A 26,693-nucleotide genomic window follows, 5' to 3' on the forward strand; every position below is an offset into this window, starting at 1 on the left:
ATGTTCTTTTTCTTGTGCAGGATCTCATCCGGGATACCACATTACACTTAATAGTCATGCTCTTTTTTGTCTGTGAGTTCCTCAGACTTCCTTGTCTTTGATGACCTTGACAGTTTTGAGGAGTACTGGTCAGGTATTTTCCTCAATTGGGATTCCTCTCTCAACTGGGATTTGTCTGAAGTTTTTCTCATGATTAGACTGGGGTTACGGGTTTTGGGGAGGAAGACCACAAAGGCAAAGTGTCATTCTCATCACATCATATCAAGAGTAATGCTATCAACGTGGCTCATCATCAATGATGATAATCTTGATCACCAGGCTAGTGTTTGTCAGGTTTCTCAGTGAAGAAAAAGTTAAAGTCTCTTTTCCCCCTTTCCATACTATACTCTTTGGAAGGAAGTCACTATGCAAACCCATACTTAAGGAGTGAGGAGTATCTACATACATTATTTGAAATTTTTCTACGAGGGGGATTTGTCTATTCTCTCCAATATATGTATTTATTTATTCAGTCATTCATTTATATCAGTATGGACTCATGAATATTTATACTTTGGTTTATAATCCAATACTACTTTATTTTGTTGCTCAAACTGTTCCAACTTTCGTCTCTGGGAGCTCCTTCAGCTGGCTCTTCTGTCCCTTTGACACACTCCCAACCACTGGGATTTTTCATTTCAGCACTTCGCTTTTTTGTGGCTCAAGATGCTCCAAGCTCGTCCTGTGTATTTACTGCCCCAGTCCTAGACTCAGTCATTTCCCCAAGGAGTCCTAATTCCTTTTATTGGAACCAAGATCTGGGCACTAGATGTGCTTTCCATCCTAGTTATTGTTCAGCCACATAGCTGCTAACAAAGGTGCTTCATTCTGGCTGCACTGATGTGCACTGGGAACTTTAGCAGAAAAGCTCAGCTCTAGAGAACAGCAATCCCCTAAATTATTTTTTCTTTCTAACTTTTTTTTTTTTTGGCCGTGCAACTTGATTTATGGGATCTTAGTTTCCGGACCAGGGATTGAACCCGGGTCATGGCAGTGAAAACGCCGAGTCCTAACCACTGGACCGCCAGGGAAGTCCCACTTTTTCTTTCAGAGAATAGGTAAGCCTAAGCAGAAAAAAATAATATGCAAATAATTTCCATTATAAACTAAGTTAGACAAACCATCAGGCTTGCTGTATTGTAAACCAACACCACATTGTGATTACAGAGCTGCAGAAGGATCCTTAGAATAACAGAGTCATTTGTCGGGGGTCGTCAGGGAGAATACTGATCGTATCTTCAGCTTTACCACATAACAGACACAGCATGGTATACTCCTAGAACAAGATAAAGTGCACAATTACCTTGAGGAACTGGGAGAAAGATGCTTCGTAACTTTCTCTGGTAAAACCGTTCTCTGTAAATTGTCATGGATATGGTGTCTGTACATTAGATCAATTTCTTCAACACCTATAAGCAATGTCTTAGGTTTAGTCTGTGTATCCCAGAGCCTTCTGTTTATATAAATTGAATACATGCTGACGCTCTATTTACTATGTATACAAGAATGTCACCTTGGAAATGCATGGCTATTTCCTGGACTTAGAAACACACATACTGGGCTTACTTAGTGCTGCTATTTAAAGTAATGAAGCAATTTGAGTGTGGGCCCCTGAGGACAAATTCCTGTTCTTAGAGTTGTTCCTTTCTAGAATATTCAACACTAATAAGCAACAGAAATGAGTTTTAAAACAACAAAAAAGGAAAAAAATTTCCAAACCCAAACAGCTATTTTTATCTACCCCAGAAAAAATAAACAATTATGTTAAATCCATTAGTATGTCATGTCTCATATTTAGATAGCTAGTTGTCTAGAATTTGATCTATTTAAGGAGCTTTTTGTTTCTTGGGTTTAACAAATGTCCAGACTGGTGACAGAAGTTATTTTGTTTTAGGCAAAAATCCTTAGGGCAAAGTCCTGTTCTTATAGCTGTTCCTTTCTAGAATATTTAATATGGTCATAAACTACAGAAACATATTTCTTTCAAAACTTTTACTCTAAAGCTTTTTATCTTCTTTAGGAAAACAAGCATCTATACTAAATCTATTAGTATTTCCACATCTGACTTTGAGATTGTTGGCAGCCTGGAAATTGATCAGTCAAGGCAGTTTGTGTTTCATGGGTGTCTCACTAGAGAGAGGGTCACGAAGATAAACAGTGGCTACAGTACAAAGACTCAGAACCAGGCAACTGCCTTTCCATTTCCTACTAGAGAGTTCAGCAGGGAGACCTAGTTGTAGTAGTGGAAAGACTGTTTCTTAAAGACCACATTTAATTTTTTTTTTTGCGGTACACGGGCCTCTCACCGTTGTGGCCCCTCCCGCCACGGAGCACAGGCTCCAGACGCGCAGGCCCAGCGGCCACGGCCCACAGGCCCAGCCGCTCCGCGGCACGTGGGATCCTCCAGGACCAGGGCACGAACCCGTGTCCCCTGCATCGGCAGGCGGACTCTCAACCACTGCGCCACCAGGGAAGCCCCAGAGGCCACATTTAATTTTAAAGTCTATTGTACACAAACAGTAGAAACACAGGCTATAGCTCAGCAAACAAATATGAGTCTCATGAATCAAAAACAAAATTAAAATCTACTCTCTCCAAGGTTTTACTGCTTTCAAATCCTACTTTCACCTACCAGACATTACTAGTAGGATGTCACCCTCTCACTGGAAATGAAGAAAAAAGTAATAAAGTCAAAATGGGAAAATGTGTGAAGCTAGACAACTATTTGAGTTTTCAACCAATCTATCCATTGACAAGTTTTTATTAAGTGCCTAAAGGCTCTGCAATGTGCCAGGTGCGCCGGAAGACATGAGAGAAGGCAAGGACAAAGTCTGACCTTGCAAAACTTACAGTCTAACTTGGGAGAAAGGAAAAACCTAACACATGGTATAATCTGGAAAGGCTGTTAAATCAGTAAGACTGATTACACCTGTAATCTTTCATTTATAGGCAGTCTGGAATCCAAATTTCATTGTAGGTCAATTATTTGGAATTCAGAAGCAGTTTCCCAGAGGTAACGTTGCACATGGCAGTTAGGTTCCCAGGGAAATCCAGGAAGTCTTTTAAATTTATACTGCACAAGTACTATAGAATCTAACCACATATAGCAGTGCTTCTGTGGGAAAATATGTCTAGAATTCTCACTTGGGATGCCAGGAACACATTCTCACTTGGGATGCCAGGAATATGGTTGGATCAGGACATCCTTCACCCAAACTGACCAAGTTAGGAGAATCAGAATTCCCCCCAGTCATTCATGGAGACCTTCAAAGGCTCCACCTGGGCAAAGCCTGAGGGTAGAGATTTGGAAGGAAAGGTGGAGTGGGTGGAATCACCTTTGGGCAAGATCAGATCCTTGTTTTATGCTGAGGGTCCCATGGGCCTTTTCCCTCTATTATTACCTGCTAATTCTGACCCTTAGTCCTCTCCTTCCCTGGTCCACAGAAGAACAGGGAGCAGTCTCACAGTTTCCCTCTTGTTTCCTGAGGCAAATATATAGTCCTTTTAATGGATTTTAGGGTGATATAAAAAATATCAGATACCTGTAATCATTTATAATTTATTTTCTGTTTAAACTCTGTACTTATGTCTCTATTTCCCCTCTACTCTTGCCATCAGAAAATCTTACTTTAACAATGGTTTTGTTAAAAATGAATTTGTTTAAAAACAGAATCCTTATCTTTAAGAGATTCATATTGAAATATTTACAGAAGTAGTAATATGTTTGGGATTTGCTTCAAAGTAATCCTGTGGGGAGATGTGGAAATGGTGAGGTACAAATAAAGCAAACTGAAGCTGGGTATTGGAGATTAATACACTATTCTGCCTACTTTTGATTATGTTTAAATTTCCCATAAGACATTTAAAACAAAACAAAATATTACCAATGGTGGGAATCCCATCTTGAACCTCAATGGCTGCTGGAATAAGATGGGGGCTGGAATGGGGTGGGGCTGAGGAAAGTAAGTCACAGCAGCTGAGTATGAAGAGTTCTTGGGGTCATCAGACTAAGATGGAAGTTACCAGCTGGCCAGTCACAGGAGTCGGGGCCTGCTGTAGGTACAAGAAGAGCTCAGTAAAGGGAGAAAGCAGTATGGGCTGAACTATTAAGAATAAGAAGGAGATAGAATTTAAGCTCAGCTTGAAAGAGGTAAGATTTAGTTGGCTTGAAGGTAGTGAAAGGGACACGTTAAGTCAAGGAAAAAGCACGAATAAAGACAGTGATATGGAATAGAGCAAGCACATCGCATATGGAGTAGCAGAGGAGTGACAGGATGATGTGTTTCCAGAAGATTAATTTGAGGGCAGTACGCACGACTATACTGTGGGGACTGCTGCAGTAATTTAGGTTTCAGCAGTATGGTCCGTGATATGAGGGGTGGCAGTGGAGACAGACAAAAGCAAGAGAAACTAAGGAAGAAAGGAGGGCATTAGGGTTAAAGAAGGAGATCCAGGAGATATCCGATAGGTTTCATCAGGCACGAGGGTGCGTGTGCTCAATGCCTGCGGGAGTACAGAGAAGGTTCCTAGACCAGAGACCAAAGCTCAGGGGAAAAGCAGTTAGGGAGAAACAGGAGAGGAAACCAGAGAGTAAGCAAAGGAACAGTCAAAATGATTTAAAAAGAAAGAAAAAAGTCTAGATCTATGGACCCCAGGGGAAGAAATGCTTCAAAAAGACAATGGTGGGCTTCCCTGGTGGCGCACTAGTTGAGAGTCTGCCTGCCGATGCAGGGGACACGGGTTCGTGCCCCAGTCCGGGAAGATCCCACATGCCGCGGAGCGGCTGGGCCCGTGAGCCATGGCCGCTGAGCCTGTGCGTCCGGAGCCTGTGCTCTGCAATGGGAGAGGCACGCATACCTCAAAAAAAAAAAAAAGACAATGGTCATCAAAACCAGATCCAGAAGAGATATTAAGAGAGAGAAGAACTGAGGCAAGGTCCCAGGATTTGGCCACCTTATAGGAAATCTATGAGAGAACAGTTTTAGTAAAGTGAAAATGAAAACCAGTTTGTAGGTTGTTAGGAGGAGCACAGGGAAATAAGGGAAATAGGGTAAAGAGCTACTCAAGGAAAGAAGCAAAAGGAGAGATGATCAGAGGATGAATCAAAGAGGCAGCTGAGTGAAACAAAAGGATTTTAATTTATTTCTAACAAATAAAGAAGAACTAAATATATTTAATGTAAAAATGCTTTAAATCTCACAGAGAAAAGAGGATGCTAGGAAGAGAGAAGATAACATGAGATTCCTGAGGAAATGCAGTGGGGGTAGCCATAGAGAGGAGGAAATAAAAATCTCTACTACAGGAGGGAAGGAAGAGAGTCTAAAGTTGGGGCAATGCTATGAATGGTGTGCAAAAGGAGAGTAGTGAGAAACGAGGGAAAGGGAGGCTGGCCAGCCCAGCAAGAACCTCGGGAAGGGGAGCTTGGATATTATACCGTAGCTGAAGGTGAACTACGGAAAGGCCAATGAGGTAGTCTGAAAGCATTATTTTAAGAAAAATATGCTGGTGGCAGAATATAGAATATGGGGGGGGGGAGTGGATGTTGGGAGAGAAAGGACTGGCAGTGGAGAGTCTAGTTTAAGAGTTTTTTCCAAGAGAATTCCACATTATATAGGCATTGTGACTATAGCCATCTTCCTTTAGCTTCTTCCTACCCCAAAGGAACTTCTGGGGAGCTTTGAAAATGGCTGTTTTCAATCATAAAGGAAAATCAGCTAGACTTTGGTCTCATGGCAGTGACACACAATGGCTCAATTAGGGTATAAACAGGCAATCTCAATATCCACTTACAGGCTCTAAAAAGCTCACAGGAGCTTCAGGAACTGCTGCAAAATAGCTATAAGCACTCCCTTCCTCCCATGAACGGACAGAGCTGCTTGTTTAAGCCCCTGACATGTTCATTCCCCTATTTGGCCACTATTCATTCACTGAGATCTCGATTTTGCCGTAAGTGACATCTATCATATAAGTATTTTGAGGCATAATTTTTTGATCCTGGGGAGATGTGGTCAGGATGTTGTTAAGATGGACCACAAGATATTAGACCAGATTCTGACAGGTGACTAAGTGCCTTCTTTCACACTGAAATAAGAACGAATGAAAGTGGTTATACTATTTTATAAGATTCTGCTGTAGAAGATTTTTTTCCCCTAATTATATAGTACCACCCAAATTTAAAGGATTAAAAAAAATTCCCTTGCCTGTTAAAACTCTTACCTCACATTTATATCCTCTGGATGAACATGTAGTTCACACTAAATAAGTAACTCAATCTGAGGGCTTGAAAGCGGAGGCAGTGAGGGACAGATACAGGTAAGTGTGTCCTCATGCTTTCCAGTTTGCCCTTGGCTCTCCCTCACTGTCCAGCTTTTCTTCCTGGTCATTAGACCTGTGAATCTTCAGCAACTTCAGGCCTACACCAGCCTGTAGAATTCTGTAGAATTCTTCACATGCTCTCAGAATTGTATAAGGACTAATCCTTATACTACATCCGTATTCTCTATCCTTATATGGTTCAGCTTCTCTCCTCCAACCATGATACACCTATCTTGTCATTTTACTTATCAAATAATATTAAAATATCCTATTGCAATTGAGACTACAGAGTTGCTTGACTCTACAGGTCTATAAGGGAAACAAAGATAATCTCGTTAGCATGATTTCCATGCTCAGCAAGTATGGTGGCAGTGGGCAGACCAACACTTAAAGCCAAGAATTGTGCAATCATGTAACTGGGTAGAGAAAAAAGAGGCACAATAGTAACCTCATATGAAGCCACACTGTGCTGTTCTTTACAAGCAAAATGAGATATCATTTGTAAGGCATGTGTTTTGCTTTGTGACTGTTGTGAAGACAGGTTTGAACAGATCCACCCACATCTGAAGTGTCTCTCAACTTACACAAGTGGAAGACAGGGATGGTCTCCTCTAAGATTCACTAGTACTTCATTTATGAAGACTATACCTAGATTTTTCAAGGGTACTCTTATTGTTCCCCTCCCCCCGCAATAACATACCCACATTTATACATTTACCTGAAATTCATCCATGATACTGAACGTATACTCATGCCTGGCTATTACATGATGACAATTCCTACAAAGATCTGCTGAAACAGAGAAAGACTTAATTAAGTCTTAGAAGGTGCCCTAAGACAGTAAAATTTCTAGTCTTAGCACGGTATTGCTTTGAAAGAATCTGAACTCTGTCATACTTAACACAGCAGGAAACCCATTATAATATCTACCTTGATAAAAAATCCAGACTCTGTCACACAGCAACACTATATAATTAAGAGCCTGAACTCAGAGACTTAATGTGCATATATTCATTCCTATTGAAAGCTCTCTAAGGTAATCAATTAACGGATATGTAAGTGTGTTTTTGAAACTAGCTGGACCTTTCTAACTATGTAGGAGCTTTTATTCTCAGGAATGATAGAAATTGTGCTACTAACCAATCATAAACAAAAAGCTAACACTAGATGTTAAACTGAATTTAGCAGTAACAAAAGGCTCTAGTAAAAACAATACAGTAATAATAACTATGATACGCTGAGTGCTTAATGTGTGCCAGATACTGTTTTAAATACTTTGTAACTGTTTATTCACTTAATGTTCTCAGAAACCCAATGAGGTAGATACTACTGTTATCATGTTTGTAGGGATAAGGAAACAAAGGCACACTATGGATAAGAACTAGGAAGACCACAGCTGAGCTACAAAGTGTTAGAATCAGAATTCAAACCCAAGCTTTCTTGCTCCGGAGCCCTTGCTTTTGACCACTATCCTCTACTACCTGGAAAAAAATAGAGTTTAAAGGGGTACATGATACAGGAAAGAAAAAGATTCTTCTAATTTAGAACATTTTTCCACAGTCTGACTCTATTCTAAAGGCTTAGTGTCTTTCGCACCTTTCTTTCAAAATATCATTATTTGCACATTTAATCCTCATATAGTCAGAACATACCAAAAAATCAGGAGACAAGCAAAAAAGCAAATGTGAACAATTTAAATAGTTGCCATAAGATCTGGGCACGAAAGTGCACATATACTTAATTTACTTGTAGAGATTCTTAGTGCCAACCTCGGAACTTATTTATTTTTATTATAGTTATTTGATTTCCTAGTATCAAGGATAAGGAATAGCATATGAAGGTAGCATACTTAATACTTACAGTAGCAAAAGAAAGAAACTATAAACTGACAGTAACAAAAGAGACAAAAGCTATAAAAGCAGAAACAAGACTAAAAAAACCATAGCATCCCAGAACCATTTAGTATAAGGGCAAACAGCCCTAAACACTTTAATAGCTGTTGGAGCACATCACTGTATTATATTATAGTAGAAAGTGAAAATTCACATGGAAGACCCTAAGTTAAAAAAAAGTCCCTATATCTTGTTTCAGAAGACACAGTCTTTAAAGATAAACAAAAGAAAATTGGTGCCTGAATCATAAGCTTCAGTTATCTGCAAAAGTCATTTATGTGGAGTATCTGATGATGCTACATAAATGAGATGTTACCAACATTTTCCTCTTAAAAAACTAACTAGTGATTTTGTGTTGCAATATGATAGTGAAACAGGCCTCATAAGACTTTGCGCAACCTAACTCCCAAAAGCTGATACCTGCTAACGGGCTCAGATGGAAAAAAAGTCTACTTACGATCATAGGTAACTATTTCTTCTCCATCTTCCTCTTTCAAAGATTTGTTTGTGATCAGCATAAAGTCCCGCTTACTGCACACTGCACAGCCTATAAAGTTCAGCAAGAAAGATCCATTCTCCAGGCAGATGTTACCCTAAAATAAGAAAAACAGAATTTAGTTTTCTTTTTTGAGGGGATTTTAATTTTCTTATATTTCAAAATCCTTGGTGAAAATGATTAATAGACTTACAGTCTCTAAAGAGAAAAAACATGGCCAGAATTTACTTGCTTGAAGTGTACACCAAGTAATTTTTGAAATTACTAGCTTTCCTCTAGAAGTGTTATTCATAGTAAATAAAACTGAAGAAGTGTTAGAGCTTAGGACTGCAACTGTGTTTAAGAGGACTAAATGCAAATGGATATTTAGAAACAACTTAATGAAGTCTTAATACAACATGTGAAAAGGAAAAATCAGAAAAATCTAATAGCCAACACTATTAAATGAGGTATCACATTATAAAGCTAGAATGAAAATTCAATCAAAATGGAAACACTGAGCCAATGATAAAAATGATCTTATCCACTGTGATGCTCAGTTGACTGTTGAAACAGCATTTTTTCAAGCCTTAAAAATACCACAAAATAAACAAAGAGAAATAAACTCTCAGCTCTATAGATGTCAGTCACTAGGATATGTGTGATTCAGGCAGAAAAGGTAAGTTCCGCAATTCATCAGATTGACACCATGGCATTTAAAAGAGAAAGGGTTTTACTTGTCACTAAGAAACTGTAAACAACATATACTCCTGGCTCAAGGGAGGTCTTTGCTAAAGGCTTACTAATAATTGTTCAGAACTTAAAGTCACTTCATAAACTACCTAGTTCTACTCATTTCTTTATTTTTTAATTTTTATTTTATATTGGCGTATAGTTGATTAACAATGTTGTGTTAGTTTCAGGTGTACAGCAAAGTGATTCAGTTATACATGTATCTATTCCTTTTCAAGTTCTTTTCCCATTTAGGTTATTACAGAATGTTATTTCTTTTTAAAATTAAAGTATAGTTGACTTAAAATATTATAATTCGTTTCAGGCATGCAACATACTGATTCAATATTTTTGTAGATTACACTCCATATAAAGTTATTATATAATATGGGTTATATTCCTTCTGCTGTACATTACATCCTTGTAACTTATTCATTTTATACTTAGTAGTTTGTACCTCTTCATCTCCTTTACGTCCTCCCACCCCTCTCCCCTCTGGTAACCACTACTTTGTTCCACGAATCTGTGAGTTTGTTTCTGTTTTGTTTTGTTCATTCGTTTGAATAAACAAATTTATCTATTTTAATATTTATTTATTTAAATATTTATTTATTTTGGTTGCACCGGGTCTTAGTTGAGGCACATAGGATCTTCATTGCGCCATGTGGGATCTTTAGTTGTGGCATGTGGGCTTCTTAGCGGCAGCATGTGGACTCTTAGTTGCAGCATGTATGTGGGATCGCCAACCAGGCATGGAGCCCGGGCCCCCTGTATTGGCAGTGTGGAGTCTTACCCACTGGGCCACCAGGGAAGCCCCTGCTTGATTTTTTAGATTTCACATATAAGTGAAAACATACGGTATCTGTCCTTCTCTGACTTATTTTGCTAAGCATAGTACTCTCCAGGTCCATCCATGTTGTCGCAAATGGCAAAATTTCATTCCTTTTTACGGCTGAGTAATATATATTGTATATATATACTACATCTTCTTTATCCATTCATCTGTGATGGACACTTAGGTTGCTTCCACATCTTGGTTATTGTAAATGATGCTGCTATGAATACTGGGGTGCATATATCTTTTTGAATTAGTGTTTTCATTTTCTTCGGATATATACCCAGGAGTGGACCTGCTGGATAATGTTGTAGTTGTATTTTTAATTTTTTGAGGACCCTCCACACTGTTTTCCATAGTGGCTGTACCAATTTACATTCTCACCAACAGTGTACTGGGGTTTCCTTTTCTTCACCTTTTGCCTTTTCTTCACCTTTTCTTCTCCTTGCCAACACTTTATTTTTTAAGTGGCATGGGTCACATCTAGGCTTCCACCATGCTTCTATCAGCCAGACTTGCATTTAATTAAATTAAATTAATTAATTTATTGGTCGCACCACACGGCATATGGGATCTTAGTTCTCAGACCAGGGATTGAACCCATGCTCCCTGCAGTGGAAGCATGGAGTCTTAACCACCGGACAGCCAGGGAAGTCCCACCAACACTTATTATTTGTTGTCTTTTTGATAATAGCCATTCTGACAGGTGTGATGCGATTTGCATTTCCCTGATGATTAGTGATGTTGAGCATCTTTTCACGTGCCTGTTGGCCATGCCTTTCTTTGGAAAAATGCCGATTTAGGTCCTCTACCAATTTTTTTTTTTTTTTTTTTGCGGTACGTGGGCCTCTCACTGTTGTGGCCTCTCCCGTTGCGGAGCACAGGCTCCGGATGCGCAGGCCCAGCGGCCATGGCTCACGGGCCCAGCCGCTCCGCGGCATGTGGGATCCTCCCGGACCGGGGCACGAACCCGCGTCCCCTGCATCGGCAGGCAGACCCTCAACCACTGCGCCACCAGGGAAGCCCCTATTTTTTTTTTTTTTGATAGTAGTTCAACCTCATTTCTGACCAACAAAAAAACTGAGGTATTTTTAATAGTTAATGTGACTAAAAACCATTCAAACTAATGCATTTCTCCAATGCAGCTATGTGCCTGATACTATGCAAAGCATGGTGGAGGATTCCGAGGACTGCAGGATGAGTCACAGACGTTTCTACCTTCAAGGAGCTTATGAAGTATGAGGGATTTAAGACCCATCTTAACCAATGCCACAGTGGAGCCTTCCTGGATTCCCAGCACCACCATTAACTAAGTGCCTTCGTAGTGCTATGTATTAAGAGGTTAACTCTGGTGGGGGGAATCAAACTAACTATGCAGTTTGGAGATACTAAAACATAGGCACATCAACATAACTACTAAAAGGGAAAAAAAGCCTTGGGATTAAAGTATAAATTTCCAGCTATTAAGAACAAGTGCTTTGATTTTTTTAAAAAATAAACTTTACTGAGGTATAATTTACACACAATAAAATCCACACATTGTAAGGGTATACATGAAAGAATTTTAACAAATGTATATACCAATGTAATCACTACCCCAATCAAGATACAAAAATTTCTGTCTTCCCAGGAAGTCCTTCCTGCTTTGCAGTCTATCTCCAACCCCTATCTCACCTCAGGCACCCACTGACCTGATTTCTATCTCCAGAGATTAGTTTTGCCTGTTCTAAAGTTCTACATAAATAGAATCATACAGTATACTCTTTTACACCCAGCTTCTTTTGCCTAAAATGATGTCCACGTTAATTATCTATGTTGTTGTATGTATTGGTAGTTCATTGCTTTTTTAATGCCAAGTAGTATCCCATTGCATGGATCGATCTGTTGATAGACATTTGGGTTCCTCCCAGTTTTTGGTTGTTATGAATAAAGTAGCTATGAAGATTCATGTGTAAGTCTTGTGTAGACATATGCCTTTCTCTTGAGTAAATATCTAGAAGTGGAATTGCTGAGTCATACAGTAAAAATATGGTATATATATAAACTTTATAAGAAACTGCCAATTAGTTTCCATTTTCTATTCCCACCAGCAATGTGTGAGTTCCAGATTTCCCACATTCTCATCAACACTAGGTATTATGTCTTTTTTATTTTAGCCATTCTAATGATGTAAAGTGGTGTCTCATTGTAGTTTTAATTTATATTTCCCTGATGACTAGTGATGTTGAGCATCTTTTCATGGTGCTTATTAATATATCTTATTTTGTGAAATATCTATTCAAGTCTTTTGCCCATTTTTTGAAAAGTTAAATTGTTTATCCTCTTATTGAGTTATAAAAGTTCTTCATGTATCTTAGATACAAACCCTTTGTCAGATATATGTATTACAAATATGGTGCACAGGCTTAACTGTTCTGCGGCATGTGGGATCTTCCCAGACGAGGACTCAAACCCATGTCCCCTGCACCGGCAGGCGGACTCCCAACCACTGCGCCACCAGGGAAGCCCTGGTTTGCCATTTTTTAAATGGTGTCTCTTGAAGAACAAACAGTTTTGATTTTTATGAAGTCCAGTTTATTAAATTTCTTTCATTGTTTGTGCTTGTATTCTAAAACATCTTGCCTACCCCAAGATTGCAAAGATTTTCTCCTTTGTTTTCTTCTAGAAATTTTATAGTTTTAGCTGGTAGGTTTAGGTTTATGATCCATTTTGAAATAACTTTTATATATGGTCTGAGGTAAGGATCAAGTTTCATTTATTTCTATATGAATATCCAGTTGTTCCATCAACATTTGTTGAAAAGACTATCCTTTCCCCATTGTATTACATTGGCAACTCCGTGGAAAACTCAAATCATCCTATATATGTGGGTCTACTTTTGACTATTCTTTTCCCTTGATTTATATGTCTATCTTTTGCACTGATCTCACACTCTCTTGATTATTGTAGCTTTATAGTAAGTTTTTAAATTAGGTAGTTTACGTCCTATAATTTGGCTAGTCTAGGTTCTTTTCATTTCCATATAAATTTTAGAATCAGCTTATAACTTTTACAAAAAAGCCTGCTGGGTTTGTTTTTTTGTTTTTTTTGTAATTTATTTATTTGTCTATTTTTGGCTGCACTGGGTCTTCGTTGCTGCGCGGGGGCTCTTCGTTGCGGGGCGTGGGCTACTCTTTGTTGCGGTGGCTTCTCTTGTTGCAGAGCACGAGCTCTAGGGGCACAGGCTTCAGTAGCTGTGGCACGCAGGCTCAGTAGTTGTGGCTCACAGGCTCTAGAGCACAGGCTCAGTAGTTGTGGCGCATGGGCTTAGTTGCTCTGCGGCATGTGGGATCTCCCCGGACCAGGGCTTGAACCCGTGTCGCCTGCCTTGGCAGGCGGATTCTTAACCACTGCACCACCAGGGAAGCCCCTCCTGCTGGGGTTTGAACTGGGACTGCCTTGAATCTATAAAAGCTGACTGCCAAAGACTCCAAGGTATTAAGTAATTTTTTAAAAAGTCTTAAAAGAATAAAGATCTAAATACCATTTCCAAATAAACAGAACTCTGAACAGAACTGCACACATAAACACAGGTACCTTATACAATATGGTCTAACCTCTGTAATCTGACTATATAAGCAGGCAGAATGTAAACTCTAAACACTGAGGGAAGAGAAAAGGGATCTATGTATCAGTTGTGAGGTAGGGAAATAAATTCTTGAAATGGCAAAAGCAAGTACAGTAAATAAGAAACTGATGGGGCTTTCTCTAAGGGACTTGGTCATTTGAACGTGAGGATAACCTTCATCAGTGAGGCATGATTATTTTATTAGATGAAACAAGATTATTAATGTCCAAATTTGGGAAAGTAAATTAAAGCATACAATATTCAGAGAAGCTTTTGAGGCTCTCACAATGGGAGGAAAAAGAAGAAAAAAATCTAAATCAATTCCACAGTAATAACAGTAAACTATAACAGTTTTGAGAAGACAGGAAAAAAGACAAACATTAAATATCCTTAGAAAAGGTGATTCAGCTAAATCCTGGTTGAGGATCTGTAAAGGTATACAAATGTGCAAGAAGAAATGGTTGAGGGACTTCCCTGGTAGTTCAGTGGTTAAGAATCCGCCTGCCAATGCAGGGGACACGAGTTCAAACCCTGGTCCAGGAAGATCCCACATGCCGCGGAGCAACTAAGCCCGTGTGCCACAATTACTGAAGCCTGCGTGCCTAGAGCCCGTTCTCCACAACGAGAAGTCACCGCAATGAGAAGCCGCGTACTGCAACGAAAAGTAGCCCCCACTCGCTGCAACTAGAGAAAGCCCGTGCACAGCAACGAGGATCCAATGCAGCCAAAAATAAATAACTAAATAAATTTATTTAAAAAAAAAAAAGAAATGGTTGAATACTATAATGATAATTAGTATGAAAGTATATTATGATAAACTCTGACAAATTTGAGAAATCCGCAACTATACTGACAATGATTGGGCCAATTTGCTTCTTCCAAAAAACTATTATTTCAGATGGTATAACTTAACAGTGCATACGTTTTGTCAGGGAGTACTTAAAATTGAAAATAGAAAATACAGTTTTTAAAGAACCAAATTCTAGTTTTGCTAATTTTCTCTATTGTTTTTCTATTTCCTATTTCATAATTTCTACTCTAGTCTTTATTATTTCCTTTCTTCTGCACGCTTTGGGTTTAGTCTGCTCTTGTCTTTTTCACTGACTTAAAGTGGAAAGTTAGGTTATTGATTCCAGATTTTTTCTTTTAATATAGTCATTTTAAAATGCATCATTTTAAAGCATCCATTTCCATACAATTGTTTTACCAATTATATATCAGACTCAGCATTTAATTAAATATGGTTTAATGCTAAGCAACAATTTGAGTACGTGAACTTTTGTAGTTTAATTTTAAGTGAGGTATATAAAACATAATTTCTAATTTAAACATAACTAATTTACACTGATTACGTCCTTCTGATTAACCTAAATTTAAGCTATATTTCTGTATTGCTGCTGAATTACTAATACTTTTAAAGCTGAAACTTGAACTATATGAAATATAGGTTTCATTTCCAGTTTGATGTGGAAATGTTTTATTACAATTTTGGGCCTGATCAGTTATTTTAGAAAACGCAGTAGAGTTCTAGTTCCAACTGGTTTGCTAAATGCTTTTCTGAATGAAAAAAAAGTTTGGTTCACAGTTGAGTAAAAAAATTTGAGTTCAGAAAATTAGTATGGTTCATTTTCAATCTGATTCATGCTTGAGTTCAAGTTCTTGGCGTAATTTTACAAGCAAGTGGGCCAGAGCTCTGTTAGAAATTTTCTAGCCTGTGGAAAACATCCACCACAAAACTCCAGAAATTTTATGAAACCAAAGATAAATAATCAAACATTTATTACCTCCTCATTCTGCATTTAGACCTACCCAACATGCTAATCCATTATGTTCCTCTGCCAAACTTTCTGAATGAGTGGACTATACTTGCTACCACCACCTGAGTACCTTTTCCTTTGCTAGGCTTAAGTAGAGTGGCTTCTGCTCTTACCGCCCTTAAAAATATCTCATGACTTAAAAAAATCCCAGAGTTGGAAGGATCCTTGAGATTTCAAGTAGTCATTTAGTCTCTACGGAACAACAGGAAGAGAGTTCAATTCCTCTAAGGTTACCCATTCTATTAAAAAAAAAAAACCTGTTAGAAAATTCTTTATTCTGATTCAAAGCCTACAACCCCCTAACATCCACCCACTAATTATTTCTAAATCTGCCTTCTGAAATTTCAAAGAAAAGCTTAATTCTTCCTCATGACAGCCCTTTATTTCTTTGAGAACAGAATAAAATCAGAGAACACTGCTTCAGGTACTTTCCTGGTTTTCCAGTCACCTCAGTGCTTTTCTCTACTCTTCTTCCTATACTTTTATTTTCACTTCCTAAATTAATTTATTCCCTGAAGCTCAGTTCTTGATTCTGGTTGATTCTGTACATTCTTTTCCTAAGAGAACAAATTATTTCTATTTTGACTCCTTTATTTGGCTGATTCATCTGTTTGAATCTCTTACCCAAACTGCCATCCTATATTTTCACTTGACTCCTGGGATGTTACACTCTCAACCTCGGATTAAACATGATAAAAAAAAATCTGATCATTTGCTCCCCCAATTTTGGTTCTCCCTCCCTCCCAGATGGCTCCAATTTCTGTAATACTTCCAAATTTCCCAGCTGCCTAGATTGAAAACCCTTAGATCATCGTCAGCTCTTCTTTTCTTCCTTCCTACATTAAATTGATTGAATCCTGTTAATTCTTTCTTTGAAATGAGGACTTGTACTTCCCTAGTGGTGCAGTGGTTAAGAATCCGCCTGCCAATGCAAGGGACACGGGTTCAAGCCCTGGTCTGGGAAGATTCCACATGCCACAACTACTGAGCCTGCGCTCTAGAGCCCTTGAGCCACAGCTACTGAGCCCGCGTGCTGCAACTACTGAAGCCCACGCTCCTAGAGCCCCTGCTCCGCAACACAAGCCACCCTAATGAGAAGCCCGCACACCGCAAGGAAGAGTAGTCCCTGCTCGAGGTAAGACACAACTAGATAAAGCCCCTGCAGAGCAACAAAAACCCAACGCAGCAATCAATCAATCAATAAATGAGGTCTTTATCATCTCATGCCTATACTACTGTTGCTATTTGGTTCCCCAAATGCTCTGTAGGGCTGTCCTTTTACATTTCCCCCCATCCCATCATCTTAACATACAACCATAAGATTCACTTTCCTAAATAGCAGATTTCAGAATCATTTCCCTATTCAATTTGTTTGTATAGTTGCCCAATGCCTAAACTTCTGAATATAATTTTTGTCTTTTGATTAGCTCAACTCTTAAAAATCCAACCTAACATCCATTTTCTTTTTTTTTTTTTGGCCACACCGCAGCATGTGGGATCCTAGTTCTCCGACCTGGGATCAAACCTGTTACCCCAGCAGTGGAAGCATGGAGCCAGGGAATTTCCCAACCTAACATCTTTAACACTATCCACAGCAAACATCTCCCTCATGGTGCCTCTAATGTGCAGTTTTTGTTACTGCATTCACAAAAATCTTTTTAAACTTAAAAGAAAAAGTATGAAAAAGAACACAACACAGAATGTGAAACATAAACTACAGCATAATGCCTCCACCTATTAAATATCAGTAGTACCCCAGTGTGACAACCAAAAATGCCTCCAGATATTGTCAAATGTCCCTTGGGAGGCAAAACCACTCCCAGTTGAGCGCCACTGCTCCATTCACTTTCATTACTCATTCACTCATGGTGTTCCATTCTATGGCTATATCACATTTTTCCAGTCTACTACCACAAACAATGCTGTTATGAACATTCTTATACCAGTCTCCAGGAACACACTAGGCACATGCATTTATCTGTCTAAAATGGGAACTGCTGGGTCATTCAGCAGGAATATCTTTAACTTTTTTTTCTTTTTTCTGATAATGCTAGATCTTTTTCAAAGAGGTTGTACCATATGAGTGCTCATGTTGTTATAAAACCTTCCCAAAAGACTAAGTATTATTCAAAATATTAAGAGACAGGACCAACTACAAAGATTTTCTACCTCCCAACCAATATGAGAATCCTTGTTCTTGTTATTTTCCCCCAGCATCAGCTCCTCCTTTCCTTTTCTACCCTAGTCACACCTATCCTTCAAGTCCCAACTGAAGTCCACCTTTCTGTTGGGAGAACAGCGCTATCCTCTATTGCTCTCCCCTTTCTCTAAACCGGAATAGCATTAATGGACCGTACTAGTCATTTTTTGTTAATCACGTGCTCCCGTAAAATGTAAGCTCTTTGGCAGCACGGAAGCTGCCTTTTATTTCTTCTTGGGTATCCCTTTCTGGCCTGGCAAAGTAATCTAGTTACACGCATACAAACGTTCAGTAAGTATATCTTGAATGAATGAGAGCAAACAAACTTCTCAATCTCCTGAGCTTGAAAGGAACAGAGATTTAAAAGAAAGTAACAGCCTGGAAACCTGAGTTCTAGTCTTGGCTCTCACACAAACTAGAATGTGCACTTCGCCAAGTGACTTCCCCTCTCTAGGCATTAGTTTCATCTGCAAAATTGGGTTAGAATAGATCACCTAAGAGGTCCCTTCCAGCGCTAGAATTCAGGAAGAGCACTGAACGTTATCAAATGAAGCTTGAGGATGAGACCAGGGTAGAGATGGGGGTGTCCCTCTGTTGTCGACTGGGTTGCTGGTGGTGGTAGGGTTTCATTTGTTTTCCCCTTGGAGCTCAAGAGAAATGGGGTGACAGCTGCTATCAGTCGCCAGAGCGGGGATCAGCAGGAACCGACGGCTGCAGGCCATCCCCGCTGTCAAGTGCCTACATACAGCTGCCGCGTCACTGGATGGGGCGGAGCGGCTGAGTCCGCCCCGCGCCCGGCCTCCCATGAAGGCCGGCCGGGGATATGAGAAGCCTCAGGGGCGGCCATGGGCCAAAGGAGAGGGAAGTTCTCGGCGCCCACTCGCTCACCCGGTTGGGATACTCCTTCTCCACACAGTCCCCACACATCGCGACGCAGTTAACGGGGAAGTTCCTTCGCTGCTTCCGGGAAGAGGAAACCTCGCGAGAGCTCAGAGAAAGTCGCCGCATGCGCCCAGAGTACTCACCCTGGAGTGTTGGGTCTTAGGAGCTAATTCCAAGTCTCCGCCCCTTAGCAACTATTGTTAGGGCTGGGTCTGGTCTCCCAGACAACAACCGACAGCAAAGGGTAGGACTTTAGAAACCTTCCGAGAGAGAGGAAGGGACCGTGGACCACATGGCAGGAAGGGGAAAGGGATCTTGGACGGAGCAAAGTTCCAATAGGCGCCTTCCTGAGTCTAGGCTGACAGAAAGCCAAGTCACAATACACAAGAAAGGGAATTGTTTTTTGCTGCTTCAGCTTACTCCATATATAAAGCTGAAATTACAATTTGGGTACCTTTCCGTACCATTTCTTAGGGCAGTGGGTGTGATAGTTCAGATCTTGGCAGGGGAATAAGCAATAAATGAAGTGTTTGGGAAGAGGCACTTATAGTTCTGCAGAGAATCTCATGAAAACACAAAATGTTAATAATAAATGACCATTCCAGAGTCCTCTGGAGGACAAAGCAATGGGAAACGTGTTTCTATCTCTCTCTGTGTCTTCCCTTTCAGATGAGGAAACCAAGGAAACAGTGGTTAAAGGTCTTGTCTAGGGTAACAAAATTACTCAGTAGTCAGCCAGAACTAGACTCGGTTCCTACCCTGGGCTCAGCACCTTTTTAATACAGTAGCCAGTAGCCACGTGTGGCTATGAAGCACTTTTTTTTTTTTTTTTTTCGGTACGCAGGCCTCTCACTGCTGTGGCCTCTCCCATTGCGGAGCACAGGCTCCGGACGCGCAGGCTCAGCGGCCATGGCTCGCGGGTCCAGCTGCTCCGCGGCATGTGGGATCTTCCCAGACCGGGGCACGAACCCGTGTCCCCTGCATCGGCAGGTGGACTCTCAACCCTGCGCCACCAGGGAAGCCCTATGACGCACTTTTAATGTGGCAGATTGAACTGAGATGTGTTGTAAGTACATCCTGCACACTAGATTTGGAAGACAGTATAAACAAGGTAAACTATTTCATTAGTAATTTTTATATTGATACATGTTGAAATAATTGTGCTAAAATATATTATTAAAATTAATTTCACCTGTTTCCTTTCTTTAATCTGGCTACCAGAAAATTGAAAATTACACAAATTATATTTCTACTGGATGGGGCTGGTCTATGCAGTTCTCTCTTGATCCACTTTTAAATGTGTCATAATTATTCCAGCAACTTTATTTAATTTTAATTAATTTATTTTTGGCTGTGTTGGTTTTTCTCTAACTGCGGCGAGCGGGGCCTACTCTTCGTTGCAGTGTGTGGGCTTCTCATTGCAGTGGCTTCTCTTGTTGCGGAGCACGGGCTCTAGGTGCACAGGCTTCAGTAGTTGTGGTGCGCAGGCTCAGTAGTTGTGGCTCACGGGCTCTAGAGTGCAGGCTCAGTAGTTGTGGCGCACGGGCTTGCTCTGCATGTGGGATCCTCCCGGACCAGGGATTGAACCCTTGTCCCCTGCATTAGCAGGCGGACTCCCAACCACTGCACCACCAAGGAAGTCCTGTGTCACCTGTTTTTAAAGCCTAATGCAGACTTCATTTTACTAACCACTGTATCTGTTTTATTCAGTTCTATAGACATTTGTTGAGTGCCTTCACTGCAAGGAACGGTGGCAACAACAGAAAGATGAGAAAGACTTTGTCCTTTCCTACTCTCCAGATCTTCACAATAGAGTCTGAGAGATAAAATGAGCACAAATACCTATAATTACTGGCAGATTGTGTTATAAGAGCACAAAATGGAAAGACTATTTCCAGGTGAGGGATTGGGAAAGAGGAATTTAGGGCTTGAAGAATATGTAGGATTTCAAAAAGCAGAGAGTTTTAGTATACGAATTCCAGGTGGACAAATGCAAGGAGTTTGGATTTTACTCTGCATGTAACAGGGAGCCACTGAGAGTTTGAGCAGTAGAGTAATAACAGAACTGTGGTTTAGGAGGATTATTTTAGCATTTTATTGGGATTGCTTGGAACTGGTAGAAATTGGACATGGAAAGGCAGACCCTAAGAGGAACCACAAGGGGGAGATGTATAGCTTTCTGCCTCATCACTAATAAAAAACATGTATAATTTTAACAATTAAACAAATAGAAAATTACGCTGCAGTCAAAGATCTCAAAGAGTAGGTTTTTGGCATGAACTGATTTAATCTTCTGAGGCATGAAAGGCAATCTACATATTTACCAGCATCGTTTTTACCTTCCCAGAGTGATATAGTATCTTGTTACTAAAATGAGCAAGTGAATAAAAAGGTCATCTTATTCATAGGCACAAAAATTCAAGAGCTAAAGGCTATCCACCCAGTGAAGTTCTCTGGGTAAGTGTCATTCCCAGAAGGGAATGGTATGTGTCATTCCTTCCATTGTCTCGAGGAAAGTGTGAAGTAGGAGTGGTGAAGTAGGAGTGGTATTTACCTGGCCTCACCTGCCTGGGGTGAATGAATTAGCAGCAATCCTGGGTTGACCCTGTGAGCCCACGTGAGCCTGGCTGAAAGCACGTACAACAGAGCTTCTGAAAGTTCAGGGCTGGCCTTCTTTTTTTTCAGTTCAGTAGCCAAGTTGTACTTTCTTCCCTTTATGGTTCTCATAGCTATTCAGGTTATAAACTCCGGCTTTTAAATACATGGCATTAAAAAACAAGGGAATAGGATAAAGTGAGAGAGTAGCATTGACATATATACACTACCAAATGTAAGATAGATAGCTAGTGGGAAGCAGCTGCATTGCACAGGGAGATCAGCTCGGTGCTGTGTGACCACCTAGAGGGGTGGGATAGGGAGGGTGAGAGGGAGATGCAAGAGGGAGGGGATATGGGGATATATGTATAAATATAGCTGATTCACTTTGTTATACAGTAGAAACTAACACACCATTGTAAAGCAATTATACTCCAATAAAGATGTTAAAAAAAAAAAGCAATGGAATAGCTACTGTTTCATTTTATTCTGTTTTCTTCAGCTCTCCTCACTTTTTTTTCACATACAAATGATCATTTCCATATGCAATTTTAATGATTTATGTCAAAATCTCTGATGTAGTAGCCTTTGGGGAAATATTATCCCTCAAATCTTACATGGATTGGGATGGATTTAATAATCAAAATGTAAGAGGGTCTTAGACATGCTTTTATCTTATTCTATTTCTAATGTGTGCCCCAAGAATATAGTAAGACTCAGAACAGACTTTTGTTCTCTCCTACCTATGTCGACTCTGAAAGGTGAAGGAGTTTGGAATTTTCGGAGAAGCTGAGGGAATGAGGAAAGGGAAGTCAAGAGGCTTCTATTTTGTCCTGGAGAATGGCCAGCAGAGGGAGGGTTTGCTTCCAGGAAATTCAGGCACAAAATCCACAGGAGTCAAGAAGCTTGGGTAGTTTTGACTTGGAATGGAGAAGGGGTACATAGACACTGCATGGTATACTTGGGAAATAACATGATGATATAAAGTTAAAACTTTAGGGACTTCCTTGGTGGTCCAGTGGTTAAGACTTTGCCTTCCAATGCAGGGGGTGCGGGTTCGATCCCTGGTTGGGGAGCTAAGATCCCACAAGCCTCGTAGCCAAAAAACCAAAACATAAAACAGAAGCAATACTGTAACAAATTCAGTAAAGACTTTAAAAAAAAAAAAGGTCCACATTAAAAAAAAATCTTAAAAAAATTAAAAATAAATTAAATAAAGTTAAAATGTTAGATTCCAGTCCTAATTGTATCTTAATAAAAGTAGGACCATAAGCAAGTCTACTTATTGGCTGGGCGTCAATGTTCTCGTCTGTAAAATAATGAAAATAATGAAAATAATGAATATAACTACCCTACAGGGTTACTTTATAAAATGATACACAAATGTTTTAGATATATGAGTATATACATATGACTCAAGGGTGCCAAGAAAAAGAACTCTGGCCATAAGCACGAGGTTGTAGAAGAGAGGATATTAAATTAGGAAGAGGGGATTGGTAATGACTAATAGCCTGCCCAATGTGTGAATCTGTGTCTAGCTGAATTGGGTAATATGAGACCGTGTACTTTGACTAATTTGTACAAGGTGGTTTGGGTGCACTTGAAAAGACTGAGGGAACATGTTGGAGAGGACACGGTGGGGGAAGAATTGTGCTAGGGAGGGAAACCACAGGAGATGGGGAGAGAGCAAAAAGCCTCCTCCAGGAAGTTAGAAAGAGCTAGATAGGCTCCTCCAGTCTTAGAAAGTTACCTAAAGGCACAAAGAGGCAGGAGCCTTCTCTGTAAGTGCTACTTTGGGTTCATACCTAATCAACAATTCCCAACCCTATTGCTGGTTCCTTGTACTTTTTTCTCTTGACAAAATCATCTTTGAGAATTAATGAGAAAGTATATACCAAAGTCTGAGAGAACTGAGGCATATATTTTTTAAAAATTTATTTATTTTTGGCTGCACTGGGTCTTCACTGCTGCGCGCAGGCTTTTTCTAGTTGCAGGGAGTGGAGGCTACTCTTCACTGCGGTGCGCGTGCTTCTCATGTGGTGGCTTTTCTTGTTGCAGAGCACTGGCTCTAGGCACGCGGGCTCAGTAGTTGTGGCACACGGGCTTAGTTGCTCTGCGGCATGAGGGATCTTCCCAGACCAGGGCTCGAACCCGTGTCCCCTGAATTGGCAGGCGGATTCTTCACCACTGCACCATGAGGCAAGTCCTGTGAGGCATATTATTAAACAACTATGTAAGACAGTGCCAAGAATGTAATAGAATCAATCTCATATCACTTTAAAAGCTCTGAGATTCCCTATTGCCTTCAGGATAAAGACCAAGTTCCTTACTACAACATTCAAAACCTTTTAAAATTTGGTCCCAGTCTACTTCTCTCACTTCATGTCCTGCTACTTCCCACATCTCATTTTGCTGTCCATTCTTTGTCATCACACATTTCCTATTTGTAGCCTCCCCCAACTTTTTTTTTTTTTTTGCTGCACTTGTGGGATCCTGACCAGGAATCTAACCCGGGCCCCTACCATTGGAAGCTCAGAGTCCTAACCACTGGACCACCAAGGAATTCCCTCCCCAAACTTCTCATGGCCCTACCGTACCAAATTCTTCCAAGTCTCCTTTTGAGCTTTTTGTGTGCTGCTCCCTGTGCCCAGAATGGCCCTTTCTCTGCCTGTTGAAGTTATATTCAGTCTCTCAGACATGGTTCAAACATCACCTCTTCCAAGACTGGCTATTAGTTTCCTATAATCACACTTAATTCATTCTTCTATTATAGAAGGCACAGTCACCACTTGACTCTGAGCTTCTTGAGAATGATGCCTGTTTCCCAGCTCCTAGCATTATGCCTGACAGATAGTGGGTACTCAGTAATGTTTTTTGATTGGTTGCAAAAGCTGAACACACAGTTTCACCCATCCTACCACCTTACTCCCAATTTCATGGCCCAAAGCAGCCACCATTTCACCTGTCTCATTTCGACTTCACTGTGTTCACTCCGGGTCATTTGCTTTCAAAGATTTTAAAAACAAATATTTTTTTTAGGAGAAGGAGTTTTGGTTCAAAAAAAAATTTAATCCTATATCCTCTTCTTCAATTACTCACCAAGAATTTATTGCTAAGTCATATATACATGCTGTGCCCACCAAAAGGAAGATTCTGCCTAAGGAACAGATGCCTCAACAAAGAGAACAAACTGCCCTAATATCATTCAACTTAACACCTCATTGCTCTCTAGGAAATGATCTGTAAATTTAGAGTTCAGTTAGTCACCTCATTCCTAGAGATTTAACAATGTCTTTTCTGACTTCAATTGATTCTATACACTACTTTTTCTTTTGTGGGTAATTTGATCCATAATGGTTTGTTAATTTGGGTTGGAGGGAGTAGGTGACTCTCCTACCAGTGTGGTTTCTTTGTCCTTTGTCACCAATTCAGTTAATACTTGAGATGCTTACATCAAAGAATCTTCCATCACAAAATTTTACATGGTGCTCAAAGTGTAAATACACCTGGAAGAAGTAATATTATAACATTAAAGCTCAGGGATTCAACTTGATTCAATTCATGTAATGTTTGGTGTGCCCGTTCCCTACCTGCCTTCAAGCAGCTTACAATCTGGGGGGAAAGAAATCCCAATTCTAACAATATAGTGTAATAATTGCTCTTAGGGTTGCTATTGGGACCCAGAGAAAGGGCAAGCATTTCAACATGGGAGAGGCTGGAGTGAGAAGGGACACAGTGTCAGCAAAGATTTTCCAGAAGAGTTGATATTTCATCAGACTTAAGCACTGGTGGACATTAGTGGCTGTTGGGCAGGGTGTTCTCTAGACGGGGGAACAACATGTGCAAAGATACAGAGGAATGGGAAGACAAGTTTGGAAGGCTGGTGTATAAAGTAGGTAGCATTCAAGTGAAGGATAAAGTTTTAACCCTTAAGTCAGGGGCGGCTGACTTTATAATTATGCATAACACAGCCTTGGTGGAAGTTAACATGTAATAAAAAAATTTTTTTTCTTATTTCTTGGCCGTATTCCGCAGCATGCGGGATCTTAGTTCCCTGACCACGGATCAAACCCTCGCCCCCTGCAGTGGAAGTGTGGAGTCTTAACCACTGGCCCGCCAGGGAAGTCCCTGTATTGAATTTTTAAATTGCTTACCATTTTTCCTAATATATATCAGCATCACGTTTTCCACCAAAGTGGTTGTGTGAAGACATACAGATGTGGATTCACATCCTAGCTCTGGTGCTTATTAGCTGTGTCACATTGAGCAAGGTACTTAACTTCTCTGTGCCTTTTTCCTCATTTGCAAACTGGGAATACATCTACCTCATCTAGTTGCTGAGTGAATTAAAGGAGATAATCTACTTAGCACAGGGTCTGATATATGTACTAAGTATTCAATACATGTTAGCTATATCGATGAAAATGAGTCCAGAGAATCTAATAAAGATATAAGAGTAGTGGGTAGTAATCAAGGTATCGTAATTAACTGAAGCCCCAGAGAACCCCAGAGGTAGAAGGACTCTCAAGAAGTTATCTAATATAGAACTCTGCATCTAAGAAGATCAATGCTTAAATCAACAGTATTGGGCCCTGCCTGGTATCAGAGGCCCTAAATATATCTGAGGAAAGATGGTGTGGGAAAATAGAATAAATAAAATCTCAAGCAGAAAGAGGGGAATGAGAGAGAAAGGGAAAAGGAAGCCAAATGATTGGACAAAGGGGATGAGAAATACATTTCAGTAGCACATCTGCCATTAGCTGCCTATTTCTGGCTTAAATTTTCCAAAACAGATGGTGACTCTATTTGAGATAATGAAATGAAAGGTTTGGGAACTCTAAGAGGTAATATATTCAATACTCCCAGAGAGGTCTAGGTATAAAAATATCCTAAGTAGAAGGAAGAAGGGCATCTCTGGGAATATTTGGGAGTCATCTTTTCCAAAGAGCTCTTCCTCAAACTCTGGAGAACATTTAGAGACTCCCTAGTTAGATTACTATGTTTATTAAGACCGCTGATGTCAGGAGGGGCTGAGAGATTGCTACCTGATAGAAGGGGAAATGCTAGGACAAAGGCGTACAGATGAAATCTCTCTGAGAACCAAGTTTTAGAAAAGTAATCCAGGGCAAACTTCCTTGCATTATTCCGTGTAAAAACAGATAAATGCTGCCTGATGCTGGTCACCTACTTGGCAGGAGGCATTTTAGTAAGCCCCAAACCATCAGTAGTTTGAATGAAATGGTTTTCCTTCCAGGAAATTTTCAATATGCCCCCATACCCCCATGTGATTTTTTTTTTTTTTTT

The 26,693-nt window shown here is 40.1% G+C and overlaps 1 protein-coding gene across 7 annotated transcripts; it reads right to left on the reverse strand.

Moving 5' to 3' along the window:
- Positions 1 to 1,132: 1,132 nt before the first annotated feature.
- Positions 1,133 to 18,927, reverse strand: CHURC1 (churchill domain containing 1). Of its 7 annotated transcripts, none has more exons than XR_009539075.1 (5): positions 18,801 to 18,927; positions 8,704 to 8,839; positions 7,073 to 7,143; positions 3,924 to 4,089; positions 1,133 to 1,315 (listed from the first exon to the last, which is right to left on the reverse strand). XR_009539075.1 is itself a non-coding variant. In XM_060141232.1 (4 exons), the coding sequence occupies exons 1-4, from the start codon at positions 18,918 to 18,920 to the stop codon at positions 1,223 to 1,225; spliced, it is 420 nt and encodes a 139-aa protein (XP_059997215.1). In that variant the 5' UTR covers positions 18,921 to 18,927; the 3' UTR covers positions 1,133 to 1,222. The 7 variants fall into 7 exon arrangements, 3 of the variants coding, with proteins under 3 accessions (XP_059997215.1, XP_059997205.1, XP_059997240.1); XR_009539072.1 differs by having other exon boundaries at positions 3,924 to 4,092; XR_009539073.1 differs by having other exon boundaries at positions 7,073 to 7,146.
- Between the last annotated feature and the right edge of the window lie 7,766 nt (positions 18,928 to 26,693).

This window comes from Lagenorhynchus albirostris, chromosome 1 (assembly GCF_949774975.1).
Source record: "Lagenorhynchus albirostris chromosome 1, mLagAlb1.1, whole genome shotgun sequence".
NCBI classification, from domain to species: Eukaryota; Metazoa; Chordata; class Mammalia; order Artiodactyla; family Delphinidae; genus Lagenorhynchus; species Lagenorhynchus albirostris.

Bases quoted from the DNA above. Each gene is read 5' to 3' on its own strand.
- CHURC1 (XM_060141222.1), bottom strand. From the start codon at position 18,920: ATGCGGCGACTTTCTCTGAGCTCTCGCGAGGTTTCCTCTTCCCGGAAG. The intron at 8,840-18,800 runs GTGAGCGAGTGG...TTCTTATTTTAG, and splicing joins AGAAGGAGTATCCCAACCGG to GGTAACATCTGCCTGGAGAA. The intron at 7,147-8,703 runs GTAAGTAGACTT...TCTCTGTTTCAG, and splicing joins AGAAATAGTTACCTATGATC to CAGATCTTTGTAGGAATTGT.